Source organism: Choloepus didactylus, chromosome 7 (assembly GCF_015220235.1).
Source record: "Choloepus didactylus isolate mChoDid1 chromosome 7, mChoDid1.pri, whole genome shotgun sequence".
NCBI lineage: Eukaryota > Metazoa > Chordata > Mammalia > Pilosa > Megalonychidae > Choloepus > Choloepus didactylus.
Genome location: NC_051313.1, coordinates 109,376,076 through 109,390,678, shown reverse-complemented (window position 1 = coordinate 109,390,678; position 14,603 = coordinate 109,376,076). Strand labels below are relative to the sequence as shown.

Genomic DNA, 14,603 nt, shown 5'->3' with positions numbered 1-14,603 from the left:
TCAATTCTAACACCATCTGACTTTTCTTAACAGCTGTTCTCAAAGTGTGGTCTCAGGACTGCTGCAGTGTCCACAAGACACTTTCAGGGGGTCCAAGAGAGCAAAACTATTTTCATAATAATACGAAGATGTTATTTGCAACTTTTCTACTCTCATTTTCTCAAGAGTAAACAGTAGGTTTTTCAGAGGCTGCATGAGGTGTGATAAAGCAACAGATTGAATGCAGACAGAAATATGAAAATCCAGCTGTCTTCTATCAAGCTGGACACTAAGGAGATTTGCAAAAATGTACAACACTGACACTCTTCTCACTAAATTTGCTTTTGTTTTGGGAAATATGGTTATTTTCTGTAAAAATGCTAATTATGTTAACATGTAATGGGTTTATTAGTGAATGAATAAGTATTTTAAAATAGCACCAGTTTTATTTTCTAATAAGGTAAATACTGATAGTTGTAAATCACAAAAACAAAAGGTCTTAGGAGCCTCAATCGTTTTAGAGTGTAAAGGAGTCCTAAGGCCCAAAAGCGTGAGAACTGCTGCTTAAGAAAGGTTTTGCTTCTCCACAAGGAACCGAGACCAGAGTCTAACCCACACCTCTGACTATTGTGCATCTCATCTAAATTTCAGAACTCCGGGTATAAGGAAGGTATCTCAATTTATTTCCGTGGGGAGTGTCTGAAATCTACTGCCAGCTTAGCCCATGATTTTCGCAAGACAAGCTTCTTGGCCTCTAGAGCTTCGATTTGTTTTCCAAATGTGAGAGGAGTTTGGAACATATAATGTGCAGTATTCTTTCTAACTCTGGCATCCTAAGATTCTTCTGTCTTTGTCCTTATTAATTAATTAATGTTTAATCACGAGAGAATCCGTGATAAAACCAGCTCCTTTCTCGCCATCTTTCTGCAAACATCGAGCTAAGGTGAGGAATAAATATCGCCAAAGTCAGAACAGCGGGTAGTAGCGAAACTTAGTGGCAACTGCCCGCGTCCGCCCGTTCCATCCACCCGGTACCTGCCAAAAACGCCGACACACAGCACCGAACGCTGCTCGCACCGCCATCTTGCGGGCTCGATCTCCCAGAATCGCTTCCGGGGTCACAGCACCGCTCTCAGACCATAGAGTTCGGTCAAACGGATAGAGCGTACCCTTGTGCGTCGTAGCGGGATGGCGGTGGAGATATAGTTCCGCGTTTTTTGAGGGTAGTACTGAGAATAGAGAGAGCTCTCCTGGGGTTGGCGGCCAGGCTGATATCAGGTCTGATAATATCGCTTCATCCCCTCTCTAGGTAGTTACCAAAATCCATCAGTGTTTCCACCTCAAATGGCGTTTGTCGTATGTGATTCCTGTTTCGTTGGAGACAAACATAACGCAGGTGCTTGGGGAAAAAAAAAATACACACACACACACACACACACACACACACAGACACACGTATATACATACACACGCGCACACACACACACATTGACAGTGGTCAGTGGTTATCTCTGGGTAGTGAGATAATGGTTGATTTATTTACCTATTTATTTTTCAAAATTTTAACAAAGTCTATATGTCATTAAAATAAAAAGAAAACTCTGCCACTGCCATTGAGTCCAGGCTCCATCCATGTTCCTTAAGCCTATATTCCTTTACATCAGTTGGCATTCTTGTGCTCCAACCAGCCTGCACATCACTGCCCTGCCCATCTTCCTAAATCATTCATTTCCTTATGTTACTCTAATATTCGAGAATTTACAATGGCTACCATCACTTACTACAAGAAGCCAGAAATATTGTCTGGTTATTAATGTCTACCGTAATTTAGCTGCAACCGAAAAGGCTTATAAGTAGGATTTGCTATGATAAAAATTTCTTCCGATTATGCTACTTTCTAAGCTTTATTTTCACAAAGTGTGTTCACTTATGCAATTTGGCCTAATGGAAAACTCTAGATTTATAATCAAGAGGTCTGGGTTCCAACCCCAGGTCTACCACTTACTTGAGTGGCTTTAGGCAAGTTACCTCCACCCCATGAGCCCAAGTTGTCTCATGTCAAATATAGATAATGATGATAGCCTACTTCAAGTAGTTGCTATGAGAATTGAGGTGGTTTGAAGCTATGTACCCCAGAAAAACATGTTCTTAGATTTGGTCCATTCCTGTGGGTATGAACTCTCATAAATGGGACCTTGTGATGAAGTTACTTTGGTTAAGGTGTGGCCTAGCTGAGTTGAGATGGATCTTAATCCTATTACTGAAGGCCTTATAGGGAAAGTGAGAAAGAGAGAGAGGGAGAGAACCCAGAAGAGAATGGAAAAGTCAGGAGAGACTGCCATGTGCAGTGACGTGATAGAGGAGCCAAAGACCAACGACTGCTGGCAGCCAGCCCCGGAACTCCAGTCTTTTGGGAGAAAGCCTTGCCTTGGTAACACCTTGATTTGGACTTCTCCTAGCTTTAAAACTGTGAGCCAATAAATTTCCATTGTTTAAGCCAGCCCATTGCATGGTATTTGCTTTAGCAAAGAGGACACTAAAACAAGATAATAAATGAGATAATGAGTTTATGGTGCTTAGCAAAATGCCTGACACATAATAATATACAGTAAGTATGAGCTATTATTTATAAAATAAAGCTGGTTCTACCTCATCTGCCTCACAGTATTGTTGAGATTAAAATAAAAAGATTAAGTTTATGAAAACATTTTGCAATATCTAAGTAAAGTACTAAGCACATGTGAAGTTGTTTTTTCCCCCCATGAATGGGCATTACTTACCCATTACAGGTAAGAGAACTGAGGAAGGGTAGAATGATTTGCCCAAAGTTACATAGTAAATTGATGAGAGACCTAGGGGCAGAAACCAGTTTCCCTGCCCCTAAATCTGGCCCCTGTTGACTAGAATTCAGTCCACATGGAGGTGTGGTAGAGCAATGCAGTGTGGTCCTGCACCAGGGTATGGAAACACCCTGCTACACCTTCTGTACTCCGCTGTGCTCTACCCTGGCAGGCTGGCCAGTGCCCTTTTGCGAATTAGACTCCCTCTCTGAATATGGCATTTGAGGTTGGTTGGGTCTCTCTCAGCCATTGGGGTTTCCCAGCAGCCCTCGATGCTGCTGTTGCTTCTAAATTTTGCTTCAGTCGCTCCCTATGGCACTTCTGTGATGGGTCCTCCACCTGCCTCTGCCAAGCTGCCTAGGTCTTGTTTCACCTCCAAGAAGACATGGATTTTATCCTAATTTTATCAGTGAGGAAACAGGCACAGTGATGAAATGACTCACTCAAGCTCATGTGGTGAACTGGACCAGTAACCATCTCCAGAATTATAGTTCAGTGCCTGTTTCACCCTGCAGTGGACTGGTGAAGATTCTATGATGAAGTCTAGTTCTGTTTAAGCCTCTTTTAGGTATAAGGAATAGACAGCTTCTTCCCTCCCCCTCCAAATAAAGGGGTTTATCTTAAAGACACGTGTGGCCTGGCTTGCTTCGGGAACTGCAAAAGTGGACTGAGAGCAGTGTTAGACTGGACACCCTCTCCATTCCTCAGAGGCCAAATGTGGTCTCTATTGATGGGCTTTATCTGCTTAAGAACAATTTCTGCACCCTCAGACCTCTGCGTTGCACGTGGCCACTGCTTGCTGCCAAGGTTCTCCATTCAGACTCTCAAATGTGGGGACTTGATTGGTCTCATCTTCCTGTGCCACACTGTGTCAGTGTCACCAAATGACCTACGGGTTAGCTGGGGCATGTGGGCCGTGGACAGGACTCTTTCCTTTGGCATTGGGTGTGGGCATGGACAGTGTTCTGAAGCTTGGCCTGTCCATTCTGTGTCTCTTCATACAACATAAACTTCAAAACATCTGGCCTAATTTAGATGAGCAGGAAGCCAAAGGGTTCAAAATAGTTTATGAAAATACACCTTGCTTTATATCCAGAAAAAATAAAAATGTAAATTAAATATTTGTAAATTAAATCATATTTTGATTGCACCAGTTGTTCTGTTTTAAAGACAGCCCTTTGCAAAAGATTTTATCTCATGTACAGGAAATTACCACCCTTTTGCTCTTTTACATAAGGGTATCTGTGATTCAAAGATCACTTGTGGTTCGCTTAGGAATATATTATTCAGTTTCTTAAGAGGCCTTCCTAATTATGTTTTCCTTATGTCTACATTAAAACTCATCCACATTCCTAGAGCACACATTGGTTGGCTGGCTGTGGCTCAGGAAGGTGGATTATGATACATGGAATTTAGAATTGACTTTAGGTAAACTCAAAAGAGGCTTTATTTATATATACATATTCATGTGCATGGCAGACTAGAGAGGTAATTAATTTAACAAATCATAGCTGAGGACCTGCTATAAATTGTTGCAAATGTGTGGGTGGTGATGAGGGGATTCAGAGTATTAACAAAGCATGACCTTTGCCCTTCTCAGTTGTGGAACTGGATCAGTTCCCAGGCTGCCATATGCTCTTTCTAGATATTAAATTCCTTGGCAGGAAGGAAACAATGTCAGTCATCTTTATACATTCTCCTCCCCATGTGGCATAATGCCTGGTACATGGTGGCTCATGAGAACTGAATAAATGAATGAATGTATGAGTAGGAGAAAGTCTGTAGATTGAACATCTGGGCCCCTGGAAGCAGAATTTAAAAATTCTGGCTAAATGTACCCTGCTTCTAGAGGAATAGCTATTTTATTGGCTACAGTACTATCTAAAATAGGTAAAATAAGAGTTAAAAACAAAAGAAATTAATCTAGGTCAAGGTCTTGAACAAGTATGCTCTACTTTAAGCAAATTCTATATAAAACCCAGAATTCAAATTTTTTCTAAAGCTTGTTTTTGAGCATAAGTAACACATATTAAAATTTGGAAGTCCATATCAATCCAGGTGGACATGGGCTTTGTGGAAGATTTATTGCAAGATACCTTTATGTAGTACTGAGCTTCCCTAAGTCACATTTTGAGTAATACAGTTTAGAGACCACCACCTCTTCAAGTGCCCATCCACTGCCTGAGTAGCAGAAACTTATGTAGTGGCCTCAAGGGTGGGCAGGCACTTTACTAAAAGCACTAAGTTTGATCAAAAGATCTCTAAACTGGTTGGCAGAAACCAACTAATAGTAAAACTAGCATTTATGCAACTAGCATTTATTCAACATTGAGAAGTCATTTTAATAGCTAGAAAGAAGGAATATTTAAGCCAAATGAAACTCAAAAAGATAATATTTTATTTTCAGAGCAGCTGATGCAATACTGAATCAGGTTTCCACAAATAAATATGACAGTGTCTATTTTGTTACAACTCTGTTTAATGAATGTCCATCTATAGAAACTGTAATAAATTTCCGAGAAGGGTAATGATTGCAACCTTTCAAACAAAATTCTCCTGGTTCTTTTTCTGATAATTAAAAGAAATGCTCATCGCTCAGGGGGAAAAACAACAACATAAAATGCCCCAGATTTTTTTTAAGGAATGCACCTTTTTTAGGACAAGTCTATAAAACATTTTTATTTATTTGTTACATAGGATGTTTAAATATAACTTTGCTTTCAAGCTTCAAACTTTTTTAAACCCTTGGTAAAATAAGACTTTTGATTCATCTTAACAAAAACTGACCTAGGAAGAAACATTTTTAGCAAAATGTTATAAAATTCACTAGAAAATACTGTCCTCTTTTTGCCAAAATGTTACATAAAATCCTTATTAAAAATACACACATTACAAAAGAAAAATTATGAATATGCTATACATAGTGCTTTTGATATGAACCAAGGGACCTGCATTCCGGGAAAATACAGTTAACCACATTAGATATTATGATGTCAACTTATAATAGTGCAAACCTGAATAAATTACATCCTGAAATGGGAAGGCATGCCAGTCAGATGCTGAGAATAGAACATGAAGCCAGAACAGGAAGCAATCACAACCACTATTTAAAAATGTTTTCGTTTTTATTACATTAATTTTTTTCAAAAATACTTTTCTTTACAATAGAACTCCTAGAAAATATTTACACCCTTCCTCTAATAAAATATAACAGCAGTTAAATATATTTGAAAATAAGATGGGTTTTTCCATAAAATATATCTGTTAACTTTTTATATACAAGCTTTTGCAAAGAGGTCTAAGTTCACTAATGAAAAACCATCTGATAGTAAACAGTAACCATGTTGAAGACAACCATTAGAAAGAAAAGTTCTTTGGGGTAGGTTGGGGGAAGCTAAAACACAACACATACATGCAGGCAGAATCATTTCAGAAAAAAATAATAAGTGCAATATTTTACCATGAAGTCAATTTTTAAGTTGAAATTGTCAAGAAATATTAATTCAGGGATTTGAACTGTCTCATTAAGGAGGAGTTCTTTGGTTACTTCAAGTCAAAAATCCTTTCGCTATACTGCATGGAAAATTAAAATTAAATTGTGCATTTTATTTTTACCTTGGCAACTGTAAACACATTTAATGTCTAAAACCAGAACAGCTGGGCAAGTTTCCAAACAGAAGGAATACATCTGCTTTATAAACATTTTTCTGGGTGTTTGCTCCTTTGATAGATAAGCTTCTGTAGTCCCAACAGCAGAACCACTCCAGAATCACTCTCAGACAGACACCAGTAAGTGGAAGGAAGTGGGCACAGAACAGATTCGATCGGCATCAGCCAACAGTATTACAGTTGGAATGGTTCTGTAATAGTTCTGCCACAAAGTCTGTGCACACTGCCAAGGCAGTTCTTAACTCAAAACTGCTTAGGTAATAAAACAAAAGCTATAATAATCTGTCTGAAATGGCAGCAAATAAAAACACTTTTTTTTCCCCTGAAGAAAAGAAGAGGGAAACCTCAAAGACCTCTTTTCTGAAAAAAGAATGGTGGCAATTAAAAGAATCTTTGTTTTCTTCTGCCCTGGCTTTCCTGAGATTCAGAGATCATTGCCCACTTGGGGCTGCTCTGGGCCACAGCTGGCCTTCAGATGAGCATGTGCCAAATACTTGGGCAGAGTCAAACTTAAAAGCTCGGGACCCATCTTCATGCTTCCGCTGATATTCTCAAGTCAAGCTATTAATCTGCAGCAAGGTGGCCCAGTATGATCACCAAGTTTACACCAAGCTGGGAAATAGCCCACCTGCCTGACAACATCTGCTCCAGAAGTCACGCAGCATTAATGTGGAATGGGGAGCTGTGGGAAGCAGGGTCCCCTCTGTGCTGGGACTGTGTTCCAGTCTGGCGATGCTCTCATTTGCCCTAACAGTGAGATAGGTCAGTCTGACTCAGTTAAAAGCCTGAGCTGAATGACATTTTGGAAGGATGACAGGTTTACTACCTACGTGTACAAACAGCACCCCTGCTGACAGGGACAGGAGGAGGCAGAGCAAAGTATGTAACCTTGGAAAATTCTAGAAGTGCTTTGGTAAGTGACTTATAATGAATACATTCATTGTTTGAACGCAAACATTATAACTAGAGTGGTATCCAAAACCATTTTTGTTGGCCTTCAATGCTATTTCCCTTGTATTTGCTATAAAATTTGTTAGAAAACCTTTTTGTCTCATAGCTAGTGTCAAGGTGAACCAGTCCAGTATACACGAATTACAGCAAAATCCTAGTAAATAGGAGGTTTCACAGTACTTCCAAATGGCAAAAAGTGATTCCAGAACTCCACTGACCATTAACAGTGCTGCAGAAAGAATAGTCTCATCAGATCTTTTTTTAGGGCAAAGGAAAACTTCTGGCATTCCAGGTACTTCAGTGTGTGCCCCTCAACCATCTTACCTAAAAATGAAAGCCGTCCTCTACAGCCCTGGACATTTAATAGTTGGCGCTATTTTCCCAGGACAGGTCTCCAATCAGCTCATGCTGAAACACAGCTCTGGGATCCCATTATTCACAGCTCACCAGACCCCAGGGAATGTGGAAGCAGAAACGTCTATTCTACAAACCAGGTCCTTGGTAAATCACCAAGGAGGAATGAAAGCCTGAAATCATACAGTACTCAGTTCCTGTGAACAGGCCAACAAAGTGAAGGGCAAAGCAGAGTGAAAACCTGTTTTCACATTTGGTCAGCTCTGCACACGACGTGTTCGCTAGAGGAAGGCCTTGTTAACACGAGGGCCTGCTTTGCACCCTGGGAAAGCTACCCTTAGCATACAGTCTCCTGGCAAAGACATCAAGTTCACTGCAAATTAGAATGAGGTTAAACAGAACAGAAATAACTCTTGGTGGGAAAGGATGCCCCAAGGCCTTAGCCTGAAAAGGGTAGCCTGCCTCGCCACACACACACACTCACACGGCAAACTCTGGGATAAAAAGGCAACCAGATGGCTGATGTCCAAAAGCAAATGGAACATGAACATCAGGTTCGTTACCTGCCAGGAGTGATTTCATGAAAATGTAGCCCAGATGAAATGTCTCTTAAAGATATTTGTGCCGATTATTTATTCCCCACCCCCAACACCCCACAAAAACATTTTTTTTTAAATAAAAGGAAAAGAAACTGGAATTTTTTTTTCTAAACCTGAATAAAATAACCACTTTTTAAACAGGTAGTTTAAAATGGTTACAAAACAAGCAGGCAGTCCAGGTTTCCTGATTAATAAAGATGGAGGCTGCGAGTTTTCTGGTTTTCATTGTCTCTAAGTGACAGGGGACTTTACAGTTCTGTGTCACCCTGAAGCAAAACTGTATCTTGATCATCCAAGAGAAGATCAGCATCCACGACCTCGGCCTCTTCCATGACGCCTCCTAACTGCTGGACAACGTCGTCATCGAGGATGTCCACATCTTTAATGGGTTTGATCAGACTCAGCTGGTCCAGGGGCAGCATCCCTGACCCCGCCACAGGCCCCGTAGTCCTCTCGATGGTGGCTGCCATTTCTGCTGCAAAAGCTGCTTTCTGAGCCTTTTGCCTCTGCTGTTCCTCCTGCTGCCTGTGAGTTTTCATGTGTGCATTTCGACTTTTGATCTTGAAGAAGACCCTAAAAATGAGGAAAAAGAAACGTGACATTTAGAAGGAGAGCTGAGTTCTTGGGAATCAGGGCATCTGACAGGGAACAGTGTGGTCTGCAGTTTGGTTTGGGGTGGATTTGACAAAGCCCCCGCTCCTCAGCTCCTAGGACCGCCCCCCGCTGCCTGAACACCCCTCCTCTCACCTCTCCAAGCATTACAAGAAAGGGGATGTGTACAGGTGTTAGGGCCTCCTTCCCGTGACAATGGAGGATAAATTCTCAAAGGCCGTCCTGTGGCCTGGAGTGCATGCCCTTTTTCCTCCTTCAGGTTCCCCCTTGCTCTCCCCAGCATTAACCATACCCTATCGATTGCAGAATCCAGGTCAGGCCAACAAACTCTGACAGCCGCCATCACAGAACTACCCATCCTCTGCCTCCAGCCTCTGCTCCAGCTCTTCCACAGCCCAGTCTTGAAGGATCTGCCTGCACACACTTGGTGGACCTCCTCCTTCTCTTCTCAACATTCTCCAATTGGACAGCCGTCCCCTTCACTTCAAGCCAATTGCTTTTCTCAAGGTCACCATATCCAATGGGTCCTCTTCTGTTTTCATGGCACTTAACTTCTAAGCTGCATCCACCAGCTGCATCTGAGCTGACCTCCTTTTCACCTGGGACCCCTTCTTGTTAGTCACCATATTATAATTTCCTGTTTGCTTTAGAATAAAATCGTTCAAAACTGGGGGTGATTTTGTCCCCCCAAAATCATGGAGACATTTTTGGTTGTCACACCTGGAAGAGGGAGGGAGTACTACTGGCATCTACTGCATAGAGACCAGGGATGTTGCTAAACTTCTTACAATGCACCAGACAGCTCCCACAACAAAGAATTAATCTGGCCCAAAACGCCAATAGTGCTGCTGATGAGAAACCCTGGGATAAAAGTTTATCACATTTTGGAGGTTAATTCTTTAGAACAGGGGTGTGTGAACTATGGCCAGTGGGTCAAATCCAGCTGGCCACCTTCTTTGTATATGAAGTTTTCTTGGGACACAGCCACACCTACTCACTTACACCTTACAGAAGCTGTGGCTGCTTCTGTACTATGAGGGCAGAGCCCAGTAGTTGTGACAGAAGCAGTATGGCCTCCAAAGCCTAAAATATTTACCATCTCGAATTTTTTTTTTCCCAGAAAAAGTTTGCCCAGATGGGGAGTTGTCTGTTTATGGAGACGGGTTGGCATAAATCGTCTCTATTCATTCCAAAGCTCTTAAAAGAAGAAAAAAATGACACTGATTTCTAAGGCCCAGTCAGACAGACTTGATGAATCACAATTCTACTTGAGCATATTGAAAACTGTTTAATGCAATGAGTATAATTTCAGCAGATAAAAGAGCTATTCTGTGAGCATTTGCTTAATGCTATTCCTAGTCTGGAAAACCACAGAAAACGTCTGCTTTTCATAATCTCTTAACTGAAGTAATGGTAGAAAAATGTTCCAAGACAAGAAAAATGGATGTCACTGAGGGACAGCTAGAAAACACCAAATACTAATTCTTGGCTGTTAAAACATCCTTTGTCTCCACCTGGTGGAATAAGAAGTTGTAGCCTGCTTGACCTGAGTGAGAGGAAGGTGCTGGCTATTTAAGGCTATTTAGGAAATTGGCACCCTGATGCCCTCTACTTCTACCCCTAGGCAAACAGGTAGGAGATCAACTGAGTCAATTTTATCATTTCAATAAAGAAATCTAATGATCATTTCAGGGGCTGCATTTCTTCCGGACTTCACTCAACATGTGCTGGGTGGTGACATGAAGATGGTTATCATGTCCAGGCCCTGAAGGGGACCAGATAACAGAGGAGGGGACTGAGCCCTACACCCATTCCCCTAACCCCACATCCCTGTGCCTCACAGAGGGGAAGAGAGCCCTAGAGGGGACATGCTGCTCATTCCAATTTACTTCGTTGGTGCCACCTCCTAACTGGGTTAGGCTTACTCAGAGGCACCAGGCAGAGGCTAAACGCACGGGTCCCAGGGCCAGCCTGCAGGGTTTGAATTCCCATCAGTCTCTCATTTGCTGTGCACTGTGGCAAGTGAGTTAACCTTTCTGTGCCTCAGTTTCTTTGCTTATAAAAAGGAAACTACTACTAATACATACTTAATAGGGTTATTCTAAGAGTTACATCAATCAATCCTTAAAAACCTTGCCAGGTACACAGTGAATACCAGATAAATGGCAGCTACTATTAAGATGCCTGGAGTATTCTAGGTGGATGTACTTGATAAATAGAGGTCCCAGTTGGCCTAACTCATATAACTTGGGATTGCTTTCTTGGCAGAGTTTCAGCAGCCACCTGGCTGTCATCTCTCCAGGTAACGTTTCTTTCCTTGTTTAAGGCACTGGAAATAACGGTAAGAGAAACAGCAAGGCTCCTAAAGGATGTCACCTGTGGCAATGTCCCCTCCAGGTCTGGCAGAGTCACTGAGAATTAAACTCCAATTGTATACTGGACGCTGTGGGGAGGGAAATGTGCATCTTAACTTCAATGATCTTGCCTTTACCATTCTTGGTTTTGGGGAGGCTTTGTTTTCTATGCAAAGGAAATAAACAAAGCAATCTGACAGGATAGAGCAGTGGTTAAGGGCCTAGGCTCTGCATTAGTCTCAGCTTTGCTCTTTAGTGGTGGTGTGACCTGGGTCAAAATTATTTTACCTAACTTGAAATTTCCTTATTTATAAAACGAGGATAAAAGCAGTATTGGCACCACATGGGGTTGTGGTATGAGGATTAAATGAGCTTACACACAGGAAGTAACATAATAAGTGCTCAATAAACATTAGCTGTTAAGAATACTACCCACTGTCAGTCCCTCCCCAGCCCCCATTAATTGTTGTTTTAAATTATACCTGTAAGGGCAGGGCTGATAAACAGGTTTTTACCTCATGTATCAACTCTGTTCAATCGGTTGTGTCAATTTGAAGCATTATGAAAAGGATTTTGAGGCCCTGTTCTTAATGTGGTAATAAACAGTGCAATGATCGGTGATGCCTGCTCTGGGTGCAAAGGTGAGCAGTGGTGGTAGGGGTGCCATTTATGGACCATCCCTGCTATAGACTTCCTGATCAGGTGTTTTAGACCATTCTCAGCTCACTCAACAGGGATGTAAAGAGAGTGACGCTAGTGGACATGGTTTCGATAAGAAGGGAACAAGTGGGAATCAGAGTTCCACCCACTATTTCTGGAAAGAGTGGAGTTATGTCACAAGAAGTTTGCTCTCGGAAGACAGGATCTTTACCAGGCTATATTAGGCTTCAAAATGATCATATTCTGAGTCAGAGACAAGGTCCATCCACCCGGAGGCACCATATAGACCCAAAGGATGGTATGAGGGAGAGTTTGGAGAGTCTGGGCTCTTTTTCTAGCCGAAGAAACCTCAGACCACATCAGCCAGGCTCCCACAGAGCAATTATCTGTCCCAAGCTTAGACTCGGTCTCCGGACCAGTTTCACCTACTTGCCACACTCCTTGCAGGGGAAGATGGTGGTAGGGTCCGTCTCGCCGCTGGTGGTGCTGTGAGAGGGAGAACTCTTCACTGAGCAGTACCCACTCTGGGCACCACCAGGCTTCTGCTTCCCAGAGGGGATGGCACCTCGGGCTTTGGTCACCTGATTGGTGCCGCCATGGATGCGGGCGTGGCCGTTCAGTGCCTGACGGGAGCTGAACACCTGGGGAAGAAAGGGAGTGACATGACATCTACAGTCCTGAAAAGGAAATTAGGGTTATTAGTTACTCAATGATAAAACATGTGATACTTGAAACAATGCATAACGACAGGGCACAGGTGTTTTATATAAGCAAAACTTGGGGCATAATTCTGCAGAGATCAAAATACCAGAATCACAAATACCATGCCAACAAAAAAACCTCATCATTGTTATAACCAGAAGACAAGAGGCACAGTATAAAGGACAAAGCTACTGTCTAGAAATCAGGAGACTGGGGTCTAGATCCAGCTCTGTCATAACTAATAGGGAGGCAGTTAGGCCATTCCCCTTCTGTATATTTAATTTTACCATCTGTAAAATAAGAAGGTTGGACTAGCTTTCAATTTTTTTTTTTAAAGGTGAGAACTACACCCTCCCTTTTTCTTTACTTTTTCTTTCTTCTTCTTATTTTAAAATAACAAATCAAGTCGTATTCAAAAAGCTCAATGTATAAAACTGTTAAAACAGGTGATCTGGCTGGAATGGAGACATCACCCCAGAACTGAACCTGTTTACTCAACTTTACCTCCCCCAAGAAAGCCCTAGGACCCCAAGGAACATAGTCTGAAAGAGAGCAATTGCTGCCCTGACATATAGTTATGTCCAAGTACCAACCAGTAACCTGGAGTTGAAGCAATGTTTCAATTTTAATACTGGATGATGAAAAGGGGAAGGACTTGTACAGTGTTTTGAAGCATGCCATGAAGCTGGTGTCTCACACTCAGCACTACTGGCATTTTGTCAGGGAGGGACTGTGTTGTGTAGGAGGTTTAGCAGCATCCCTGGCCTCCACACACTAGATTACAATAGCATCTCCCCAGACAGGACAAAATGTCGCCAGACACTGCCATTGGTGAACAAAACCACAGTTAAGAACCACTGCCATAAAGGGATATAATCCACAATCTGGAGTTCCAAGAGCCCCAACTTCCAGCTTGTTAAAGTCATCAGCTAAATGGAGTGCCTACCAACCTGTCCAATTGTAGGTGGTTGCTCTGTGTTAAGTTCATGAACTCTGTTTACCATTTTAGAGGAAAAAAAAAAATCGCTGATTTAAAAACCATAGGCAAGGAGTAAAACTAACATGTTTTTTTCTTTGTGATTTTAAAAAGTCATTAAAAATATCTATCTTACTAAGCATTTTTGATTGGGTAAACTATAAGATGACTTCCAAATCATAGAATAAAATTATGAATTGAGGAAGCATTCAATTTCTGAACAGAGTCACCAAGAAATACTGTCATTTGAAGTCATATTCTAATCACCCCTGAACCACAGAGCTGTATACAAATGGCAATGATGGGGTGAAGCATCCAAGCCATTAAACATCAAAGACAGACACAATTTCTTACGTTCTCTTCAAAGTTACTGCAAAATAGATATATTTTTTTTAACATTTTCATTTTGTCCTAAATGTAAATCAAGTGAATTTCTGCTTTAGGATCTAGATATTTTAAAGGTTGCTGCTTTCTTCATCTAAGGGACAGACTTATAAGCAGCATACAATAAACTCTGGAAAACAAAAAGATATGATATACAAGCAACGACAAAAGCATTAACTTAAGGAAAACAGGGCTTCTTGTGACCTGATGCAATAGTCTTTCTTTGAATAAGACCTCTAGAAGCTGCCTATGCAGGTGTGCCCGGCTTTAAGAAACCTGGTGCAGGAAAAGCTCACCAAGTCAGACTAAAATGAATAACCCTTAAATATATCCTTTAAAGTACACCTAAAACCTGAGCCTAGGCCAGTACAGATTCTGTAATGAATTACTGTAGTGAAAAGAAAGATCAAACTGTGAATTTGTCTTATTTTAACCAAATGATGCTTCTGAAGCATCTGAAAAGTACTGGGTTAAGTAATTACACAGACTTCCTTTCAGTCTATTTGCATGATTAATTTGCTTA

The 14,603-nt window shown here is 41.5% G+C and overlaps 2 protein-coding genes across 14 annotated transcripts in view; both read right to left on the bottom strand.

Moving 5' to 3' along the window:
* Positions 1–1,089, bottom strand: part of MRPS10 (mitochondrial ribosomal protein S10) — a 37,441-nt gene extending 36,352 nt beyond the window's left edge. Inside the window, exon 1 of the mRNA XM_037844548.1 lies at positions 1,015–1,089. Coding sequence (XP_037700476.1) covers positions 1,015–1,062 — 48 coding nt within the window. The 5' untranslated portion in view covers positions 1,063–1,089. The remainder of the gene's footprint in view (positions 1–1,014) is intronic.
* A 4,105-nt stretch (positions 1,090–5,194) lies between these two features.
* TRERF1 (transcriptional regulating factor 1) overlaps positions 5,195–14,603 on the bottom strand; it is a 205,209-nt gene continuing 195,800 nt past the window's right edge. For 10 of the 13 annotated variants that reach the window (XM_037842425.1, XM_037842424.1, XM_037842431.1 and 7 more), the window contains 2 exons: positions 12,448–12,695; positions 5,195–8,965 (listed from right to left, as the gene is read on the bottom strand). In XM_037842425.1, coding sequence (XP_037698353.1) covers positions 8,641–8,965; positions 12,448–12,695 — 573 coding nt within the window. In that variant the 3' untranslated portion in view covers positions 5,195–8,640. The remainder of the gene's footprint in view (positions 8,966–12,447; positions 12,696–14,603) is intronic. The other 3 variants (XM_037842430.1, XM_037842432.1, XM_037842436.1) reach the window with 1 other exon arrangement.